This window comes from Furipterus horrens, unplaced genomic scaffold (genome assembly GCF_987537825.1).
Source record: "Furipterus horrens unplaced genomic scaffold, mFurHor1.1.pri manual_scaffold_3, whole genome shotgun sequence".
NCBI classification, from domain to species: domain Eukaryota; kingdom Metazoa; phylum Chordata; class Mammalia; order Chiroptera; family Furipteridae; genus Furipterus; species Furipterus horrens.
Genome location: NW_028327173.1, coordinates 64,710,570 through 64,735,007, shown reverse-complemented (window position 1 = coordinate 64,735,007; position 24,438 = coordinate 64,710,570). Strand labels below are relative to the sequence as shown.

Sequence of the window (24,438 nt, the reverse complement as noted above, 5' to 3'; positions counted from 1 at the left end):
TCAGAAAAATAAAATAACAAATACTTTAAAAAAAACATGAATTCCTGTCAGATTAACTATGTGTGGTACCCTGAACTTGATCTTCTACCTTTAATAACCTTCCATTAATCTATTTATGCCTTATTTCAGCCTTTGTATATGCCCTTTTTCACCACCAAAAATGGCCTTTTTCTCATCGCCAATATAAATAGCACCCATTCTTCAGGGGCCAACTCAAATGTAGTTTCATAATTCATTATTAGAAATCATTAACATTTGGGTTTTCAAAAGGCAATATAGTCTTTACACTGTATTTTACCTAATATGCCAGCAGACTATGAGAAGGCAGCACACCATAATTAGACAAATTAATATTTCTGTGGTGCAATGTGAGGATATTCAGATTATCAGAATAAATCCAAACTATAAATAGCCTCACTCAAATCAGGTAAAGCATTGCTGCCAAACAAATTAAGGTTAGGACATGTTTGCCACGAAATGATTTGTGAAAAACTGGGTTTTCAGAGCTTTAGGGACTGTCAGTCATGGTTATGAACATGACATTACCTCTCCAGTGAAGTGGCTCTAGCTACACCAGCACACAGGGTGCCTGCTCCTATGCTCTCCTTTATTACTTACCTGCGGTGTGTATTCTGTTCATGGTGGCACTGTGAGTACCTTATTTCCTGAAGCAAGTAGAGCATTCCTGTGGGAAGGGCTTTATTTGTATTTTTAATATCTTCCACAGTGCCTACATCTGCCTTTTTCAGAGTACACGTCAATAAATATTACATTTTTTAATTTTATTTTTGGAGCTGTTTTAAAAGTGATTAAAAGTCCTTAATTGAAGAATGTAATTTAAGAACATATGTTATTACTGTTTTAATGAAAATAGACAAAAGACCATGTTCCATAAAAAAGCTTTCTAGTGAACTGTCAACCTAATTTTGAATAACTGATATTTCCTTTGTCTTTTCCTAGGTTATAACTAGCAAATTCATTAAAATGAAAACATAAGCAATGTTATGAATAATCTTCTTTGAAAAATAATTATTTTTGCAACTTTATGTTCTTTACTAACAGGGAGAAATAGGAGATCAAGGAAACATTGGAAAGCTTGGTGAAACAGTAAGTTTATTTTATGTTCTTCTATATTTTAATCATCTGTAAACATTTTTAGGAATCATGTTAGCCATGATCAGTATTTGTAAATTTCAGAATACAATTCTTATTTACAATAAATTTAAACTCACTTGTGATATGATGAATAAAACCCACTTATATATATATATATAAAAGAAATGAGGGAAACTACAATTACTAATATTTTTACCCAAATATAAATTATATTTATGATCTCAGGAGTATTCTTGTTTCTAATTTGGTTTTTATCTTTAGTTTTGGTCACATTTCAATATAACTTTAACCTTAACATTTTTCATTAATAAATGTTACAAGTTTTCAAACCATAAAAATAGTTTAATAGTTTGAAGATACCTCTCTTTAGATTTGAAAGATGGAATAAATCAAGAGGTAATGAATTAGAATGAGTATTATAATTTCTTTCTTCAAGATATTCTGACTTTTTAAAATTTATATTACTACGGAAGTAGGAGGGTTTTTGTTGTATCTGAATCAGATATGTTACAAGTAATTTTATTTTCTACAATAGGTAAAGTCAGTTAAAATATTCTGTAACAAATGAACCTATACAACATATATAAAGTGTTATGTTAATTCAAATGAATTTATTTACATAGTGCATTGGGTTCTCACAAATCAAGTGATACCATTTAATAGGTTAAAAATTGTTTTATAAGTTTACATAATTAGATAATCACATATTCTTGTGTTATAGTAAAACAGCAATACATTTCTGATATTCTTAGTTTTGTCATTAATTATTAGTAAAAATAGAGAGATGATTCATTTACTCTTTTTTTTAAACCATCACCCGAGGACATTTTGTTTTATTGCCTTTAGAGAAAGAGAAAGAGAAAAATGTGGGTGGGACAGAGAAACATTGATTGGTTGCCTTCTCATATGCACCCTGGCCAGTGATCAAACCTGCAACCGGGGTATGTGCCCTGACTGGAAATCAAACCCATGACCCTTTGGTCTATGGGAAATGCCCCAACCAACTGAGCCATCCCAGCCAGGACCCATGTACTCTTAAAAGAACATTGTCATACCAATTAATTCTGAGTAACTGAGGAGGAACTCTTTCTTTGTTCTTGTTTTTACTGAGAAGGGAAATTTCAGTGGAGTATCATATCAGTTAGATTATTCAAGCATTCTCATCAAGTATGAGTGTAACTCATATTTCTCTAAGGTCACTAAAAGAAATTAAACTCTGCCATTTCAGAGTGACAAATTGCTTAAGAAATATATGTAATCTAGAATTAATAGCTAAAGTTAAAATAGCAATGAAGAGCAACTTCTAAGTGTTATTTACTTAACAGTGTTGCTCTAGTTCGACACAGTATAAGAACCTATTGCCAGTGCTGTCCAAAGAACGAGACTGTCTCGGCAGGCAGTGGATTTATGTGAGTGGAGAGAAATTAACATTGATTGATCATTAGCTATGTGCCAGGCATAATATCAAGTCATGTCTCATATTATGGCATTTCACTTAATTCTCAAACAATCTGAAAAGACATATTTTGTTATTCCAGTTTTTGAAATGAGGAAACAAACACACTAAGTCACCTGTTCAGAGTTACATAGTTAATAAATTACAGAACTGAGAGATAAACCCAGAGCTCCAAACTCAAAATCCAAAGCATTATACCATGCTGGGGATTTTTTTCCCTCAGCTTTGCTGAGATATATCTGACAAATAAAATCATAAGATATTTAAAGTGTAGGTGATGATTTGATACATGTATTTATTGTGAAATGATCCCCCCTCGAGCCAGGTAATGTAAGAAGGGATATTTTATTTTATTTTATTTTATTAGAGAGAGGGGAAAGGAGAAAGAGTGGGAGAGAAACATCACTGTGTGGTTGCCTCTCACCTGCGCCCCCAACTGGGGACCTGACGTGCAACCTAGTCATGTGCCCTGACTGGGAATCGAACCAGCGACACTTGGCTCACAAGTTGATGCTCAATCCACTGAGCCACAGCAGCCAGGTGAAGGGATATTTTAATGTTAGTTGAACATCCACTTAGCCTAGATGTTATAGAGAGGCTTTAAGTATCAGATAAATTTTCAAACAAAAAGACCTTTCCAAGCTAGAGATTCCATCTTTCTCATTAAGGATGGGAGATGAAGGCTTTTTAAAAACTGTAGTAGCTATATTAATTGAAATATGTAAAATGACTAAAGAATACTTTTGGCTTTGGTAATTACCAGCTTCTATTTTATCTAATTAATTTCAAAATCTTAGATTTTTAGTTCATCTAATCCAGAGTTCTGTTAAAACAATACTCACAAGAGATATTGGAAGATATGGTTAAACTTCATAAAATCAGTCTTATAATTTTGGGGGTATATTAGCTAAATTATAATTACATAGCTAGATTTAACTTTTCCCAATCTTTCTGGACAGGCATTTAATTGCCTTTAATGGGATCTCCTCCAGTTTTATTTGTGTCTTTCTAGATTTATGCAAATTAGAAGCCAATTTGTGATAGAGCTTGCTAAAATACAGCAGTTCCATCTATATATTTCATGTCTGTATACTCCTTAGATTTATTTACTACAGGCAAATAATTAATTTCTATAAATGTACCCTAAATAAGTCTCTGATTTCAAAAGAAATTCTTAACTCTAGCATTCTTTTTTTTTTTTAAACAAATAAACTGGAATTATCCCACCTTAATTGCTAGGTCTCTCTGTCTTAACTTTCTAGACTTAAAGAGCTGTACAAGAAAAAATAATATAGTTTTTCATTATTGGTCAAGAGACCAGAATTAGGATTAGTAAACAGACATTAAAATAACATTTTTTTGTAGGCAAGAATATTTTAATAAAATTTCTAGCACTTAAACACACACTTCCATTGAGTGATTCAGCATCTCATCATTAGGAGGTTTGGGTGACTTTACTCAATTATTTATTCAGCAGATATTTATATTTGTATTCAGGCACACTATTGAACATATAGTCCCTGCCTCCATGAAACTCATGTAGTCTATTAGAGGTTTGACAGACATTAAATAATCTCATAAAGAATTATGTAATTTTAAACTGTGATACATTTTATAGAAGAAAAGTTTAAGGGACTATGACAAGGGTACCAGAGTTGGATCAGGATATGAGAAAAGACTGTTTTGAGGAAATGACATAATGAGTTGTGACCACAGAGAATGGTATGAGTTAGCCAGGGAAGAGTGGGGAGAAAGAACGTTCCTGGAATGTGCAATATAACATACTTCCCACCTTTGCCAACTTACCGTTTTTTGTTTTTTTTTTTAGGAAAACCACTTAATTTCTCTAAATATTTTTTTCTCAACAGTAAAAAAGAAAATAATTAGTACCTTACAGAGTTTCTTGTGAAGATTGAATGTGATAATGCACTTAAAGCACTTTGCACAGAGCCAGTCGCATAGTAAAACCTTCATAATTGTTAGCCGTATTGGCGGTTGTGGTTACTGTTACATGGGATCTGCCTAAGTGGGAAAGCATGCAGCTGTTTTGAGGAACTTAAAGAAAGCCAGTGTAGATAGACGTTGGTGAGCCAAGGGAAAAGCAACATGAAGTGACATTAGTGAAGGAGGCAGGAGCCAAATCATTGAGGGCCATGTTTATTACTTTGGACTTGATCCTAAAGTCAATGGAAAATCATTGAAGTATTCTAAGTAAGCCAATGACATGATCTAATTTGTTTTGAGATCACTCTAGTTACAGTGGACTGGGACGCTGCTACATGGTTGTGAGAAGCAGAAGTAGAAGAGGGCAACCAGTTAGGATACTCTTGCAGTAGTCTAAATGAGAGAGAAGATGATTCAGACCCAGGTGATGGCAGTGGACATAAGAGAAGCGGTTATATCTGAGATGTTTTTGAGGTGGTCATTTTGGACATAGGCTCCAAAAATGAAAGGATTCTAGTAAGTTTCCAGCATTTACTAGGCCTTGGATAACTAAACTATTTATGAATTATCAGGAATATTATGGAAGCATAAGGAACTGGTATATATGATGTCTAAAGATAATTCCAATTCTAAGAATCTATGACTTTTCTGAGAATTTTAATGTTTCTAGTCTTCCTCTTGGCTGCTGATTTGGCTTCTTTTCTCTGGCTGTCCTCCAGTTTCATTATGTTTCTGGAGTTGGAGCAAACAGAACTAGACTAAATATTTTAGAGTCAACAGCTCCACAGCCTTCTCCATGAACAGGATGGTAACTTCTATTAGATTTTCTTTATTGTTGATACTCAAAACCATGCAAGCTTTTTTTCCTCTAGCAGTCAGCATTCTTTGGGAAATGGTCACAGTTACTCTCGGGATTCTTTTCTGGTCTGTTATTTTAATTATGAAATTTGGAATTAAGTTTCAGTTGCCACTTCCTGCCCACTTAAAAAGATTCTTATGATTGTCTCATAGTCTGACATCATTGGTTTATCTCTGAAAATATAACCCAGCTATTTGATTTCACTTCATTTATTCCTTAATTTATCAATTTAGCAAGATTTCATAAGCAATGTACTATGTCCTCTCTGTTTTTCTGCCTGCCCTCTGGTGTGCTATTGTATAGTAAAAGACTGATGAACAGAAAGGAAGAAGAAGAGGAAAGGCCATGGATAATCCTCAAAATCAGGTATTCCACTTCTCATGAAGAAAACCTTTAAAATTATAGAGCTTCCAATGGCTGATGCATTCAGTTCATTCAAGACCAAAGAGAGTAGGAAATTTTAAAAAAAGAGAGAGAGAAAGAAAGAAAAAGAAAATAAATGTATTTATTGGTGACCTATTATCTTTTTAAATCTGAAAACAGCCCTTGTGGTATAATTCTCATTGCCATTCTGTAAGTGAGAAAAATGAAATTTATTGAAGTTATATGATTATTCACATTTGTATAGGTAGTGAACAGTAGATCTGGGTTTCAGATTTGAATTTTCTACTTCCAGTTCCAAAGTTCTTTTCTCTGTGGTAACCAGTCATCAGTTTGTCTGGTCTTTAAATGGAACCAAGAAGTGCATCTTTGGAAATCAATGGTTAGAAAGATTTGGGAAAGGGCAAAATAAAATTTTACCTTGTGATCTCTTAGGCCAACCTGACAATTAAATTTTAAAATATTATTGAATATTTTTAGTTTCTGGGAAGTAGTGAAATGAAATTTAATGTATTTATAATGGAATCAGGAAAGATTTTGAAGTATCTGGAAGACTATAATTTAGAAGTGCTCAACATAAAACCTCATTTGATACAGTAGTTAATTTTGTTGTTCTCTGGTATTACCAAAATTATTATCACATACAAGCTGATACACATTGATTTTATTTAATGAGTTTCATTTTTGTTTTCATTAAAAAGAGAACTCTAGCTTTGATGGACTGTTTAAATTATAAAAGTGACTCATATTTCCTTAAGAAAAAGTCTTAGAAGCTGATGTCACCATTTAGCCAAACAGGAGGAACAAAGTAAAACACTATCAACTGCCCCTACATAGGGCCTCTGTAGTCTTAGTGCATTTATCTTCAAAAATGTCATCTGCCCTCTTCCTGTTTTCAAGCTGCATGTACCTGTAGCACAGCTTCAAAGCTGTTGTATATCTCCTACACAGCAGGGAATGATAATTTTTCTCAGAGAATGAAAATTTATACTGAATGTATATTCATGATACATTCCATCATGAAAAGGACGTTTACCTGAGTATGATATAAACAGCTACCATTTATTGAAAATATGTGATATGCCAGATAGTTTGCATATATTTATCATTTAATCCTCACAAAGACCCTAGGAAATAAAAATTATTTCTATTTTATATAAAAAAATGAAACAAAACACAAAACACCTAGGTTTGAGAGAAGTTAAGAAACTTGTCCAGGTGAGACAGTAAAGCAGTAGAGCTGGAATTGAAAGGGAATTATCGCTAACTGCTCCATATGAACCTACTTCTTCTCAACAATGATATGAAGATGTCCAGTTGTCTTTCTAATGAATATATATTGTCCTGGTATTACTATATGAAATTTGAGATTTTTGAACCCCCAACTACCACATTGTGGTTTGAGAACATCTCAAAAATATGAATGTGATGAAATTATTATGCTTTAGGATTATGTATTTGACATTTATCATCTTTGTAATGTATAAATAGCATAACTTATTTAAGAAGCCACAGTAAATTAATTTTACTATAGTATTAAGTCTATGAAGGTGTAGAAAGTTAGAAGTGTAAATCAGTGAAATCAAAAGGGGATGGTACAGAAAGTATATGGACATATCAATGCATATGAACAGAGAAGAAATATTACATTAAAATTCCAAGTAAATTGAAGTAAAGTGAACTAATAAGACAATTCTACTAAAACCTGCCCTTCTCTGAAAATCAGGTGCAGGTAACTCTATGGTTAACTGTTACTTTATAAATGAGATGCTAATTGTTTTAAATCTCAAACACAAGAGATTTATCTAAGAAAGCAGGATCAGCAAATTTCTAGAAACAGTTGCTTAAAAGGTGGAAGGATTTCTGAGTTCCTTGGGCTATAAGTTACACTATTTTCCTGATATTTATGACATCTCTTTGAAAAAGGCCAAGTAAATTACCAGGAAAATAACAAATACTATTAGATGTGATCCTATAGAATCTTTTTTCTACTACTATGAAAATTGAAGGGTATGGAAAAATGAGGACTACAAAAAAATTGTTCATATCACAAAACTAAATGTGATAAGAAATAGACCAAGATTAAATCACATGTAAGTGGTTATTAAAGAGCAACCAAGAAAAATGAAAAAAAAATCATATGCTTATGAAGATAAAAGCTAAAAGGCAAATTTTCTATTTATGGAGAAAATGAATAATATTACATGATGCCATGCTATGAGCTAAAATCACAGAAGTTATTGAACACCAGACATATTTTAGGCATATAAAGGCTTATATACTTAGTTTTATGTTAAGTACGCTTTTCTTTTATCTTTACTAAATATGCATTCAGTTATTATAAAAAAGTAAAATATTCTAGAAAAAGAACCAAGATACAATGCTTATGGAGTAATATACAGAACAAGATATTTATCATACATACCACACTAAAGAGTAATAAACAAGAATACCCTTATCCTTACTAGTCTAATAAAGTTTCTCAGTGTTCAAATTAGATAGCAATAAACTGCTTCAAATGAATCAGGTAAAAGAGCAATTAAAATGGAACTTTGTGCTTCCAAATACAAGTATATCAGTTGTTTTCAGGTGTAAACATTTAGTGTGCTTTCTGCCTGGAGAACTAAAACTGTTAGCCTTCTGACTAACGAAACGTAACACTTTTCTATTTTAAAATTGATAGAAATTATTTTTTTAGTTTCTTTGGTTTTCAAGAATTTACTCTTAAGTATTATTTTTAAAAATCACATTCAATATAATTCTGTATTTGAGTCAGGAATGTGAAGATTCTGAATTCAAAGAGGTTTAAAGATTTTATCTTGATTTGAAGTAAATTAATTAATTGATTCCACAGAAGGACTCACAGGAATCAGCATATAGTCATACTAATGACTAAGATTTAGTACAGTGAATGCTTGCAAAGCAGAGTCAGCAGAGGGAAAAGTCACATGGTGCAAAGTCCTGAAGAAACCAGCACAACTGCAGAGTTCTTGCAGTGGAATCACCTAATGCTACTATCAATGAGCTGAAACTTCATATATGAAATATTGTCTACCAGAAAAGCTCATTAGAGACTCAGTGCCTGTGGTTTTCACTGGAGGCTGGTCAAAAAGGCAGCCTCTGCCTAGTGCATAACAAAATTCCAGTCTTCCAGAACTAATGCAGGTGTTCAGCATAAACCATATTGTCTGCTGGTGCTCTTGCATGAAAGCTTCATGTTGCTGTGTAAAGAAAATCTATGTATAGTTATACAGGCCATCCACATGTACACATGCTCTGAGTTAAGTAATGGGAAAAATGATATTACCAGCATGATGGGGTACAGAGCCACTTTGCTGACCTCATTAGAGAAAGTCAGCAGTATGAGGAACCTAAAAACTCACATAGAATTATTGTGAAATTGCTCCATTTTTATAAACAGGCAGTGAGGGCATGATTAAGTTTCAGTATTTGCAGCATAATTTTTTTATTATTATCTTCAGCAGTGTATCCCAAGAACCTACTCTACCCAGAGGGAGTTTTCTATCTGTAAAGTACTACTAACTTACCTAGCATATTCTCCAGTGTAGCAAAACCTAAACCAAAGGTTTCTAAAAGTCAATACTAGAGAATTAGTGGACAACATCATACACACTCTGGAAGGCACAAAACGAAGCCAAGAATAGGCCACTTGGTAAGGCCAAAGCTATATAAGATAGATTTTCAGAACTAGCATGAAGAAACAGTACCAGAGATCACAAAGCAAAAAGAAATGAAAAATGTGACCCAGTGGGATTTCTTTCTGGCAAATATCTTCACCTTTTAGGAGAGCATTCCACATTTTTCTGTAGTATATCTTAACGATGCTTTCCTACACCTGAGCCCTAAAAATGTTGTATGTGTCAATCAAGTGCTCTTACAAAGAACCATAGTCCAACTAGTTGGCAGAGAAGTTGAGGAGCACTTGTCATTGCCTAAGGAGAGACTAAAGACAGCCCCTTGAAAACATTCTTCTTACTCTTTAATCTCCTTTTTCCTTCCTTATTTTGTCATAACTTATGCCAGATACATAATGATCATCACATTTCTATGTGTAAGGAAACTGGGAACTTCCACAATTTCAATATTTTAATTAAGAATACAGTACCTGATTTGTACTGTGGATCAATTCTACAGATATGTACTGAGCACCTGCTATGTGCCAAGTAAGGTGCTGGGCAGTGAGATGGGCATTGAGATGAACAGAACACAGCCTCTACTCTGTAAGAGCTCACGGTGGTTTAGAAAATGTTTTTAATTAAACAATAAGATTAAAGGAAACAATAAAGTAAGATCTATGAGTGGACACAAAATCTGCCTCCTGTAGATGCTGTCAGTAAGTAGTTTGTTTAGTGACATTGAGTATCCAGAACGCTAGATACACCCCCCATCACTATGAAATAAAAATATCCCAGATTTTTAAAAATTTTACATTTCTTTCTCACCTATTCAAAAGATTTTATTTTTTAATATTTTTTTTCAGTTACAGTTGGAGGTAGAATGTTATATTAGTTTCAGGTGTACAACCCTAAAACTGTGATTAGAAATTTATATAATTAACAAAGTGATCACCCTGATAAATCTAGTACCCATTTAACATGATACATAGTTATTGAAATATTATTGACTATATTCCCTATGCTGTGGTTTACATCCCTGTGATTATTTTTATAATTACCAATTTGTACTTCTTAATTCCTTTGCCTTTTCCACTCATTTCCTCGTCCCCCTTCCCTTCTGGCAGCTGTCAAATGCTGTCAGTATCTATGAGTCTTTTTCTGTTCTACTTGTTCATTTATTTTGTTTTTAATATTCCACATATATATGAAATCATATGACATTTGTCTTTTTCTGTTTGACTTATTTCACTCAGCACAATACCCTCTAGGTCCATCCATGTTGTTGCAAATGGCAAAATTTTGTTCTTTTATATGGCTGAGTCATAGTCTATTGTATATGTGCACCACTTATTTATTTATTCATATATTGATGAACACTTAGGTTGCTTTCATATCTTGGCTAATATATGTAAACAACGCTGCAACAAATGTGTGGATGTATGTGTCTTTTTGATTTAGTGTTTTCAATTTCTTCAAATAAATACCCAGAAGTAGAATGGAATTGCTGGGTTCTTTGTCGCTTTGTTTTAAAATCTGTTTTGTCTGGTATAAAAATGGTTACTCCAGATTTTTGTTTGTTTCCATTTTTATGAAATACCTTTTTCTATCACTTTACTTTCAGTCTGTGTGTATCTTTTGATCTGAACTAAGTCTCTTGCAGACAGCATATGTAAGGATCTTGTTTTGCTATCCATTCAGCCAGAACCCTGTGTCTTTTGATTGAAGCATTTAATTATTTGCATTTAAAGTAATTGTTGGTAGATATATATTTGTTGTCATCTTATATATTTTTTTATATTTTTTCTTCCTCTTAAAGAAGACTCTTTAGCATTTCTTATAATACTGATTTGGTGGTGATGTACTCCTTTAGCTTTTTCTTGTCTGGGAAGCTCTTTATCTGCCCTTCAGTTCTAAAAGATAACTTTTCTGGGTAATCTTGGTTGTAGGTCCTTGCTTTTCATTACTTTGAATATTTCTTGCCAATCCCTTCTGGGCTGCAAAGTTTCCATTGAGAAATCAGTTGACATTCTAATGGGTGCTCCCTTGTAGGTAATTAAATGCTTTTCTCTTACTGCTTTAAAAATTCTCTCTTTGTCTTCAAACCTTACCATTTTAACTATGATATATGTGTTAGTGTGGACCATTTTGGGTTCATCGTGTTTGAGACTCTCTTAACTTCCTGGACTTGTATGTCTGTTTCCTTCACCAGGTTAGGGGAGGTTTCCTTCATTATTTTTTCAAACAGGTTTTAAGTTTCTTGCTGCGTCTCTTCTGGCAGCCACACATTATGATTGTTGGTATGCTTGAAGTTGTTACAAAGGTTCCTTTTATGATCTTCCTTTTTTTATGGAATTTTTTTTCTGTTCTGATAGGGTGGTTTCTGCTTTCTTAGCTTCCAAATTACTAATGTGATCCTCTGTTTTATCTACTGTACTCTTGATTTCCTATAATGTATTCTTCATTTCAGATAGTGTATTCTTCATTTCTCATTGGTGCTTTTTTATGTTTTTTATCTACATTTTTATGTTTCCTATCTCTTTGTTCAAGTTCTCACCAAGTTTCTCTACTTTTCCCCTAAGTTCATTGAGCATCTGGTAGATTGCTTCCGGAGTTTTACTCTGTTCTTTCATTTGGGACATGTTTCTTTGTCTTCTCATTTTGACTGCCTCCCTGTGTGTGTTTCTATGTATTAGGTAGAGCTGCTACATCTCCCGATCTTGGTAGAGTGACTTTATATAGTAGGTTTACTATAGGGTCCAGTGGTACAGCCTCCCCAGTCACCCGATTTGGGCACTCAGGTACATCCTACTCCCCCAACCCTGCACCCCACAGCATGGGCTGTGTGCACCTTCCTGTTGTAGTTGAGTCTTCTTTTTAACTGATTTGAGAGAGAGAAAGAGAGGAAGGGGGAGAGAAAGAAACAGTGATTTGTTGTTCCATTTATTTATGCATTCCTGGGTTGATTCTTGTACGTGCCCTGACCAGAGATCTAACCCACAACCTAGGTGTATCAGGATGACACTGCCAACTGAGCTAAATAACCAGGACTATTGTTGTTGAATTTTGATTGCTGTTTGCACATTAGTGGAAGAGATTCACCTCTAGGCTAATTGGCTGCTAACTTCAGTGGGGCTCTGATGCTCACTGAGTCTGTCACTTGTGAAGGTGGTTAGATGGTGCTCAGGCATAGTCTGAAATCTGTCCACACCAGATGCACATGTGCTCAGTTTGGGGCCTCCAGGAAAGTACAGGCAAAGGTCAGCCACTGACCTTGAGCCCACCCAGCTTGAGCTACAAAGCAATCTGCAGATGGCTGCTATTTGTATTGGGCTTGGCCGTGCCCAGAAGAGGCCAAGCTGCAAACCAAGATTAACTGTCCCTAATGCCAGGCCTGGAGCCACTTAGCAAGAGTTACGGGGCACACTGAGGCCAAATACTGCCTGTTTGAAAGATTTTAGAAAAGTCCACATCAAGAGCCAATACAGATCATTTGTTTGGAAAAGCCGTTGGAAAAGGCTTGGGTGAGCCCACAAGTTGAGTTGGGCAGGGTCTCAGAGAATCACCAGACAGGGCTAATAGTGTTAGGCAGGTTGATGAAGCCTCAAATAGGGAAGCCCTCCCCATGCCGGCTCTGTTGGGAGCAGGGCTTCACAAAGGAACAATGGCCTTTGCCAGCACTTCTGTCTGAAAGTAAACTGCTCCTCCAATCCTTGCCCTGATGACAGACAATTCAGTTCCTCCCTATATGTCCCTGGTTTCTTTCCAGCTTCTTTTCTGTCTCCAGAGCTTAGGGTAAGCCTGTGTGTGGGCCCTTGAAGAGGATTGCCTGGGAGTTCAGAAGCCCTCCATCTAACTCAGCCACAATCCCTGCTGCTTTTCTCAGCCAGAAGTTATGGGGACTTCTCTTCCCAGCACTGAAACCCTGGGCTGGGAGTCTGGTGTGGGGCCGGGACCTCTCACTCTTCAGGGGGGACCTCTGCAGCCAAGATATTCCTCCCAATATTTAACTGCCACATGTGGGTGAGGGACAAGCCCATTTCATGCCTCCACGCCTCCTACCAGCCTTGTTGTGGATTCTTTATATCCTCAGGTATAAGGCATTTGTTGAGCTAGATTTCAGGCTGTTCTGAATGATGGTGGTTCTGAGGTTTAGTTATAGTTTTGGTGTGATTATGGGAGGATGAGAGTACTACGTTTACCTACTCTGCCATCTTGACCAGAACCCCCGAAAGATTTTAAAGACCTGAGTGCTTTTCATCTGATTAAATTATAGAATTTTAGAATGAAAAAGTATGAGAGGGGTTATCTTGTCCATCCTCTTTGCTTTTAAAATTGGGAAGATGAGACCCAAATTAGTTTTAAGAGGTGCTTAAGAATTGAAGAGCTAAACTGGAGCTCATGTCTGTAGACCAGTAGTCCACCAATACTATGCTGTTATTTTCTTAATTTTTAGGTACAGAGAATTTGGTAGAAAGGGGGAATTGTTCCAAAGCATCAGACAGTAGATTTTCTGCTACTAATTTTGTCTTCAGATGGGATCTGCAAAAAAACTCAGAACTATGACGCCTGCGTAAAAGAAATACGGAACTAATTTAGTGCTTTATATTGAAAAATGTGTTGTGGTTATAAGCAGATATACGTATTCTCTTCTGTGAATGATCCTGCCGGTTGTTTTTCCTAGGAAGAGCTTGAAATTCAAATGTTTTGCAACACAAGTGCCATAGCAGGAGAATTCCTCTTATTTCTCATCCAGAGTTAAAAAATAAATAAATAAATAACCTAAGAAGTTCAACAGAAGTTGGTGATAGCTCATACCAAAATTCACTTTATCATCTTTGATTTATTGCCAAGTGACTCATTCAAAAGAACAGGGTATGTGAGCAACGTTGCCAGGCAATTTAATGCAGGGAGAACAGCACGAGTTGCCTTTCTATTCTCAAGCTTCTCATAACATAAGGATGAGTAAAAGCATCTGTCGAAGAGTCATTCCAGGCATATTCTTTTAATCACTGCCAGAACTTCCTGAGGCAAAACTTTATTCTGAACTCTTACTTTATGACTATTTGTATGGTCCAAGGGACTAAGAGTCAAATAGTTGTTAGTGAAATGTCAGAGACAAAAATCCCCGTTTGGATTCTGAGCAAGACATTCAGTTACATCTTTTAGGAACCTATGTAGCCAAAGGTGAAGAGTCTGAAATGGAGGAACTGTGACGCCAAAATAAACTGCTGTCTGATCTGGAGGCTCTAAAATAATGAAGTGCTTGCCTATATTCTAAATTTAACTGACTATATAAAATATTATTTGTTAATACCTGTTATGTATTATAGTCTCAACAATGTCTGTTCACCAAATGAGTGAATGAATTTATTTTGTGGTACTTCTATACTTTTTAAAAGTGTTAATGAATATAAGCTTTCTGTGTAATTTTCTTTTCTTTAGTTAATCACCAGTGTTTATAGCTTATCTTTAATTTCTTTAGTTAGTACCAGTTTTTATAGCTTATCTTTAATTTTCAAAAATTTTAAATTATTAATAATAAGGCTAATTAGGCATAATCTTAGTTTCAAAGACTCAGTAGATAGTACAGGTGAGAAATAATCATTTTTATTTACTTATACTCCTGCCTCATTCCAGGAAAAAAAAAATAACAGAGCTATCTATATCATATTTTCAGTAAATTGTGATTTAGCATAATTTCTGTGCCTCATGATTTCCTCATTTGGTTTATTTTCATTTCTTAGGCACTAGATATTGGTATAGAAAATTTTTCTACATATAATATAATCTAACCTCACTTAACAAACAGCAGTAGGCTTAAAGAATATTTTGTAAAGTGAGTCAAATATTCTGGAAAACTCTGCCAAAGTATCTTCATTCTTTAGTGAGCTCCACTAACTTCCATCCTCAGCCTATCAAGAAAAGGTTTAATCTCAGTACAAAGGGAAAGGAATGAACATCTCACTCTGGATGCTCTCTCAGAGTCTCCCTCAAGTTGGATTTGGGATACATCCCAAATGCGATTGTCTTGTACTTTGGACCTGGGAGCCAATAGCCTGAAACCACATATCTGCAAGGAACAATTTATTCCTTTTTAGAAAACAAGATAAGACATTCTATTTATTCTAAAGATGGTAACATTCATTGCCTAGGTATTAAAAGTCAGTTTAGGGTGTGTGCCTCAGTAACCGCTCTACTAAGTATGACAGTTATATCCTGTGTTCATCAAACGTAAGAGAACATTGAATACAGGTAGAAATTTCCCATGTGTTTTCAGAACCTCGGGCTTTGGTTAAAAAGGGAATCTTCCCTTGTTTATTAACCCAGACATATTCTACCTTAGTAATTTCCAATCATTTTGACAATGAAGGTTGTTTTTACAGACCAACAAGTAGTTGTTGTGATTTTATGTTTTTAAAATATTCTCAGCACCTATATATGGGCTCACTGACATTTTGCAGTGATTCAAGGGCCCTCAGTGGTTAGAGTCCCCCAGTTAGGGAAGAATTGCAAGCCCAACTTGTGAAAAGAGGAGAAGGAAGCAGGATTGGGACAAGTCAAAGTGATATAGGCCCACTAAGTTTCAACCATTCCAATAGGAAGCTCTTAATCCTTTTTAACCCAGTGTTCTGGGTTGAATGGCTGGGTTTCTATACTGTAACTCAAGTACAGTATACTCTAAGAAGAGTATGCCTTTGATCCAGAAGGCCCTCTGAAACTGAGGAAAACTTTGAAGTGATGACAATTTGGGCAAGACATTCTTCTTTGAGGGAGTACCTAGGTGGCCCATCATGGTGTATTCACCACACTTCACTCCTTGGGTCATTTGGACCCATTTCTCCATAACCTTTCAAAGTGATGCTCCTCTAAGATTTGGGTAGATGATCTTCCAGAGGAAACCTTAGGAGTTAGTGTTATAAATTACAGCACATAACTCTTCAGCTAGTTTTAGGAACATAAATGAAACCAGTCCTCTTCTTTCTGATGATCAGGGTGAATTAACTGTGCCAAGACAGTGATTCTTTTCCTTGCCTGATGGTGCCTAGATACAGGGTGCTTGAAGTGCTCAGGTGGCAGCCATATGATTCTTACTGTGTCACCTAGTGAAAATTTGTCCTCTTCGGGGATCAGGGCCTGCCTTCTGCAGAGCTCACATTTTGTGGCAAAGGAAAGTACAGGGTCTTCCACGGAGACATTAGGAGTGATAGTGGGTAGGATCAATTCTGCTACTACCCCTTGGTTCCAAAACCAATGAATATTTCCTATTGGAGACATAGTACCATATAAATGTCTTTGGCTCAGTATATATACTTTTTCATCCTATAGAAGGTGCTCTGTCCTCATTAAGTATCACCTTCTCACTGGGAATTCAACTCCACCATTCCAGTGCTCTGTCAGATTAGAAGCATCTTGTTGCCATGTGATCTATTAGATCCCAAGGACATAGACCATCTTCCACATCTTATTTGCTATAAAATGTATCTCATAGTCTGACACAATATTTTGGAGTTCCTGTATGGTAGATTTAACACTTCGTAAGTTCTCACATACTATACAATATATGTCATGTCTGTTAGAATAAATCTTGGGTCCTTTCAGAGTGAACTTGCCCTGAAGCAGCTGGTTGGTCTTCTGAAGAATGGCAGCATGTCACAGGCTCAGTGTGGTTCTCTGTTGTTGACATTCAGTAGCAGCAGTAGTTAATTTAACCTTGGTTAATGGGAACCCATGAATTCCTTCCATCTCTCCCACCATATCCCTTCCATTCATATGCCCATCATCCAGCACCTTGGTGTCTGATGACCAAGACTTGCTGATATCAACTTTCTAAGTCATTCTGTCTCCTTCCAAGTACCCTCTCCTTGATTGTTTCCGGTAGACATTAACATTAGATACAAAAATCTTTGCATATGTCTCTTTCTAAAATCTTCCCAGTCTTATAATATTTTTCCCTTCAGGGGCCTAGCCAGCAAGCTGGATTGCTCACAAATACTGATTAATCTGAAAATATTTTAACCTCAAGATACTTCTCCTTCCCACAAAGTGGATGATCTGAAGCACTGCCAGAAACTCTGCCTTTTAGAAAGCTGTATCCTTGCCACTTTTTTTCGTATTTCATAATAAAATTTAATCAGCAGATCTGTTGTAAGACAGTTGGATTCATACATTTTTCAGCCCTAAAGAGTCACTCACAGTCACGTACATTCAACTTATTCCAAGACAATGCCTCTGCTTTTTAAGGCACTACCGAGTGAAGTTATAGTCAGCTTCTATCTAGTTTCAGTTTGTACCTAAGTGTCTTGATGAGTTCAGGTTGCTATAATGAAATGCCACAGACTGGGTGACTTCAATATTAAACATTTATTTCTCACACTTCTGGAGTCAGGAAGTCCAAGATCAAGGTATAGTGATAGATCCAGTGTCCAGTAGGGGCCCTCTTCCTGGTTTGCAAATGTCTTCCTTCTTACTATATTGTAACATGGTGGGGAAGGAAAAGGCTATTCTTTTATTTTTAAACAGAGTAATCACAATAACACTAATGCAGACATTGAAGTTAATATGTTTATAAGATGAAACATCTAAATCCTAAGAAATTAGCCTTGTATATTGTATTTTCAAGTGAAATTGAAGAGTTTTGGGGAGTCCGTCGGCAGCCGTCCGTCTCGAGAGACGATGGTGTAGCTTCTTAAGAGTCCATCTGCACCGCCGAGAATGGCTGTGCAGTCCGACTCGGGAGTGACATGGTAGTATCTGTCTCCTCCCGTGTTGAATCAACATCTTGCGATGACGCTGAAGCTACAGAGCCTGGGCAGGGTAATATGTAGGGTCTGCTGTTGCCCATGCAGCAGACCCCCCCTCTCTTCGCAGCTGAAGGGTCCAAGGGAAAGACGGAGTCGATACAGCTTGGCTTCAGGTGCGCCGCAGGAGTTGCCGGTGTTGACTACAACGTCAAACCGCCTTAGGGACTCCGGCTCCGGATTTTCTGTCGGGGTTTACTCCCTTAGCCTTTCCCCTGAAGAGGTATGCCGCAAGGCAGCGGAGGTTTTTTGGAGTCAGAGTTTTCCTTCTCTGTTTGGGGAGTAAGATTCTTTATTTTGTGAATGCAGTTATTTTCACACTGAAAAGAAAATTTGAAAGAGTATAGAGAAATTCTAAACCACCTTTAAGACACAATGATTTAAGATCATTATCAAGACTAAGAACTTTAATAAAAAATATTTAAAACATTTCAGTATTAACTAGGGATACTCTAACTTTATATTAGTCTTTCATGAATAAGTAGGATGTGATTACCTTTAAAACAGAACTAGAGTATTTTAGAGTTTTTACTGACTTTTAGAAAAAAATTCTGAATTCTAACAAGTGTTTTCTTATGCTGAGTCTTTTTGGTCTTCTGAATTTCTGCTAAGCTAACAAAAATCTTTAAGACCCAACTTTGATGTAGTCAGGCTCTATAGAGGCCTATATGGCATGTATTGAGGCCTCTAGCCAACAGCCTGCTTGGAAATGTATTCTCTAGCCTCATTCAAGCTTTCAGATGACTGCAGCCCATACCAAACCTTGATTACAGCCTCATGAGAATCTGAGCCAGAATTACCCATCTAAGCTACTCTCAAATTCCTGACTCACATAAACTGAGATAATCATTATTCATTCTTTTATCCTCACCCGAGGATATGATTTTACAGAGCGGGAAAGGGAGGGAGGGAGAGAGGGGGAAACAGATGTATGAGAGAAATATCAGTCTATTATCTCTTGTATGCACCTGGACTGTGGGCAGAACTTGTCACCTAGGCATGTGCCCTGACAGGTAATCAAACCCATGACCTTTCAGTTTACGGGGCAATACTCTAACCAATTGACCCACATCAGCTAGGGCAATACTCATTGTTTTAAGCTAACTAACTTTTGGTGGATATTTGTTCTGTAGCAATAGATAACTAGTACAATTAATATCAAAAATTTTAACCTTTGCTTTGAAATGAAGAAGAGTAAATAGGAAGTAGCATAATAAAAATGTCATTCATATTTTTATTTAGGAGGTTCATAGGTTAAAAATATAAATAAGTGATGGTCATTTCCACACACACTAATTTGCATTTGAGCACTTTAAAATTAAACATGTACAACATGGCTGGTGTGGCTCAGTGGATTGAGCACTGGCCTGTGGACCAAAAGGGTACTGGTTCGATTCCCTGTAAGGGCACATGCCTGGATTTTTTTTAATTGAACAAGTTACCCTGGCTGGTGTGGCTCAGTTGGTTGGAGCATTGTCCTGTAGCCTAAGGGTTGTGGGTTTGATTCCTGGTCAGGACACATACCTAGGTTTTGGGTTCAATCCCTGGTCCCAGAACAGGCGTGTGCAAGCCCTGATCCAGATCTATACAATCCCTGTTACCGGCACTAATCCCTGGTCTGGACACACATGGGAGGCAACCAATTGATGCTTCTCTCTGACATTAATGTCTCTCTCTAAAAGCAATTTTTTAAGTGTTCTTGGGTGAAGATTTTTTTTAAAAATTGAACATGTAATATTTTGTCCTTGACTCTCACTTGCATATACAGGACTTGAGGTTTCAAGGGTAAAGATTATTACAAGTCATGGCACCATAGTCTGTGCTACTGCTAGTAAGGAAGAGCAGGTAGTAGGGCAACTTGGCCCAGCACATCTCCACTGTGAGTCCTACAATTCACAAAGCATTCCCTATACAAGAAAACTATCTAAACATAAGGAACTTACTAAGACATAACCTTGGTGAACAGATAAAACATGCCAGTATCTTCTCTCTGATACAACTGTGTTGGTTGTCAACCAGTCAAAATAGATTAGGTCATAATATTAATCTGTTTTAAACAATTAGCCTTTGAGATAGAGTAAAAAGGTATGTTTTGAATATAATTTCCTTCTGTTCAGAAGAATATTTTTCTGTCATAGAGGAATTTTTTTATCTGGCAGACAGAGCAAACATTTTGAATAGAATCATTTTGCAAACTACATCCTCAAGCAGTAATTGTCTCTCCTTTTGTTGGATGGAAAACTTCTTTAAAAAATAGTCTGCACAATATTTCATATTTTTCTTCACCCATACCCTCTTAACTCTTTGGCAAACTCATATCCAAACACACAAAACCTATTGAAATTGTTCTTAGAGATCACCACCAACCTTATATTTGCCAACTTCTTTGACTTTACCTCAGCACTAGTCCTTCTCAACCCTACCCATATAACACTGACTTCTCTCTACTTAAAACTTTTTTCTCCCTTAGCTTCCTCTGCACATTCCTCATTTTCTTTCTGACTCCTCTGTTTTGTGTTCTCTATATTTTGCCTCCAAAGAACCTTCATTAATATTCCTGTTCCTCTTCTATTATCGCCATATATACTGCATCATTACCATTTTTCTATGGACTCATGAAGTAATATTTCAAGATCAGAACCACAACTGTCCCGTGACTAACTTATCATCTTTTATTTAACTCTGGTCTCTCCAGTACCATTTTCATAGAGTCATTACACTTAACCTGGACTAATAACAATAACTTCTGACTGCACACCCATTTTCTGTTTTTCTAATTTCCACTGAGTAAACACAGTGCTGTCATTCTTCTACTCAAACCAACAATTATTATTCTATGAGCACAAATTCTTCTGTAAATACCACAAACACATATTTCTCAAAACCCTTAATAGTACATCACCAATATATTTATCCCAGTCTATTTCTTACACATATCCTGTATCTCAAACAATCTGGATTTGTTTCATGTTTGCTAAATGTTTTTTCATTGCTACCTCCTACGTTCTGTTCAAATCATTCCCTCTCTTTCTAATACACTTTCACAATTTCATCTTGTTAACAATAAGCCTTCTCTGTAAAGCTCTTCCTTATGTTCTCAATCAGATATGACATCCCCTACCTTTGCATTTTATATCATTTTACTTTTCCTTCTCTTAACTTACAAATAACATGCATTTACCTTAGCTTTACTTACTAGATTATGAGCTCCTTTATATATTTACTCATCTTTATATCTAGGATCTATTAAATAGACAAATATATGTTGAATTTTATTCTCTTCCTATTACTTTGCATTTATTAAACAAGTTGATTTATAACCTAAAGCAGAAGTTGGTTCAGTGCTTTGTATGCCAGCTCTGTGACTTCTGTCTGGTACTTTCTTATATTTTATATCTCTTTGTTGAAGTGCTCACTATGTTAATCTATCCTCACAAATTTATGACCATTACTTTAAACTCTTTATCAGGAAGATTACTCATCTCCATTTCATCAAGATTTTTTCTAGAGTTTTATCTTGTTCTTTCATTTAAACATATTCCTGTATTTTCTCATTTTGCTTGACTTTCTGTGTTTGTTGTTATATATTAAGCTAAATAGCTACCACTCCAGTCTCGAAGGAGTAGCCATGTGTAAGAGATAAATTTATCGTTCATCCTTGCCTTAGCTCTTGGTCACCTCTCAAACCTTTGTGATTATCTGAGCACCTTGATTTATTCTCGATAGGTCCCAGTTGCCAAGACCTGTTGGTGTTCCAAAGGGAGGAATATCAGTCAGCACATAGTTTCAGGTTGATTAGAGCCAGGCTTTCACATAGCAGCTTTTAAAGTATGCAAAAATATAAAATATCATGGAACCATAAAGGTAAATCCTGCTGACCTCCAGACCAGGTGATCTGTAGGTATCCCATAGGCGACATTTGCAAAAATTGGGTTCCAGATGAGTATATAAACTTCCTTTCTGGGAGGTACCAGTGAGCTCTAGCAAGGCCAAGCAAGAGTGCAAAGATGGTGTACCCTGGCATACACTCCGTAAGACCAGCTCTGTGGCCTCTAGATATGTGGCAAACTTGTAACCTGCCCCTGATGCTGAGGCTATAGAACAAGTGGGTGCATTTCTGTCTGCAGTCTGTGCAGTGCCCTGGATGTGATAGCCTGTGACAAATTATCTCTCTGGTTGTTTAAGTCTCATGGGGCCCAGAAATGCAAGTCCCACCCATGGCCACCAGAGCCAGGTGATCAAGGGCCCATGTGGAGTGTACATGCCTACTCACTTTAGCAAGGCAGCAGGAGACAGTAAAGTAGGGCGTCCTCCTGCCTTTAGTGAGGCAACAGGGCTAGGGAATGTTAGCCAGCTTTATCAAGACAATGGGAGAGCATAGGCCGCGCACGCCTGCCAGTTTTAGTGAGGGAGCAGGAAAACACCCCTGGCTTTGGCAGGACGGTGGGAAAGTGCTGTGTCTACACACACCCACTCATGCTAGTAAGGTAGAGGGAGAGCAAAAAAGGTGCCTGCCAGTGCCTGTGTTCCTAGGGAGAGTGCCAGGAGGATCCAGTTGCCTCAGAGATGCTTTAAAATTAGCAAATGGATCTCCTTCACATAAAACCTAGGTGCTTTTCAAACTGCTGCTTTTTCCCTGGCTCCTGGGGCTAGAGAGTCTGCTTTAAGAGCAGAATCTCAGTTCTCTGCAGCCCTTTGGGTCTCCTGGACACAAGCCCCATTGGTTTTTAAAATGAGCTATTTTGGGGCCTCACCTGTTTGGTGCAGGTCCCGGGGGCTGGATTATTTGATGTGGGGCATGAACTCCTCACTGCTCAGAAGCTCTGTATTTGTGAGAGCCTTCTCAGTTGTGAGGTTTTTGGCAGAACCACATCTCCCTCTCCTACCCATCTTGATGTGGTCCCTTTATTCTTTGTTGCGGAGGAGCTGTTCAGCTAGTTTTCAGGTCTTTTTCAGAGGAAATTGGTGTGTCCATGGGAAAAGGTGAGTTCCATATCTTCTTACACTACCATCTGGAACTGCCCTCTTTACTCTTCATAGGAAGGGTACTTATTAGTATCAGGAAAACATATGAAAATAAAAACCTCACTGGTAAATGTTCATATATAGTAAGGGAAGTGGATTAATCATAAAGCTAGTATAAAGGTTTACAGACAAAAGTAGTGAAATATATATATATAACTATAATAGTTAAGGGATACATAAAATTAAAAAAGAAAAGTAAAATATTACATCAAAAACATAAAATATGGTGGAGGAGTAAAAATATAGTTTTAGAATGAGTTCAAATTTAATTCACTGTCAACTTAAATAGACCAATATGTGTACATATGGCTGTCCTATGTAATACTCATAGTAACACAAAACAAAAACCTATAGCAAATAGGTTATTATTATGTAAACATAACACTAAATAAAGTCATCAGACCACAGGAAGAGCAGAAGAAAAAAAGAACAGAGAGAAACTACAAAGCAAAAAAAAAAAAAAATGGCAATAAGTACATATCTATCAATAATTATTTAAATGTAAATAGACTAAATTCACCAGTCAAAAGACATAAAGTGACTGAATGGGTTAAAAAAGCAAGACCCATTATATGCTGCATAAAGAGACTTACTTTAGATGTAAGGAGACACACACACTGAAAGTGAGGAGATGGAAAAATATATTTTGTGCACCTTGAAACCAAAAGAAAGCCGATATAATTATACTTATATCAGACAAAATAGACTTTAAACCAAAGATTGTAATAAAAGACAAAGATGAGAATTATATGAAAATAAAGGAGCTAATCCAAGAAGAAGAAATAACATTTATAAATACTTATGCGTGCAACATAGAAGCACGAAAATATTTTAAGCAAATTTTGACTGATCTAAAGGAGAAATTGGCAGCAATACAATAGTAGTAGGTGACTTGAATATCCCACATGCATCAATGGATAAGATTATTCAGAAAGAAAATCAATTCAGAAACATCAGCTTTAACACATTAGACCATATGAAATTAATAGAGAAATACAGAACATTCCAAAATGTTCAGAATGCACATTTTTCTTAAGTACACATAGAACATTCCCCAGGATAGATCTAAGTTAGGCCACAAAACAAATCTCAATAAATTTAGGATTGAAATCATATTAAGCATCTTTACAACCACAATTATATGAAACTAGAAGCCATTTACAAAAAAAAAAAAAACTGGAAACATGCAAATATGTGGAGATTAAACAACATGCTGCTGAG

At 36.2% G+C, this 24,438-nt stretch overlaps 1 protein-coding gene across 1 annotated transcript in view; it reads left to right on the top strand.

Moving 5' to 3' along the window:
• The window catches only part of COL24A1 (collagen type XXIV alpha 1 chain), a 295,110-nt gene that overhangs the window by 137,545 nt on the left and 133,127 nt on the right, over positions 1-24,438 (top strand). The window contains exon 23 of the mRNA XM_090268285.1: positions 1,063-1,107. Within this exon, the coding sequence (XP_090124411.1) occupies positions 1,063-1,107 (45 nt within the window). The remainder of the gene's footprint in view (positions 1-1,062; positions 1,108-24,438) is intronic.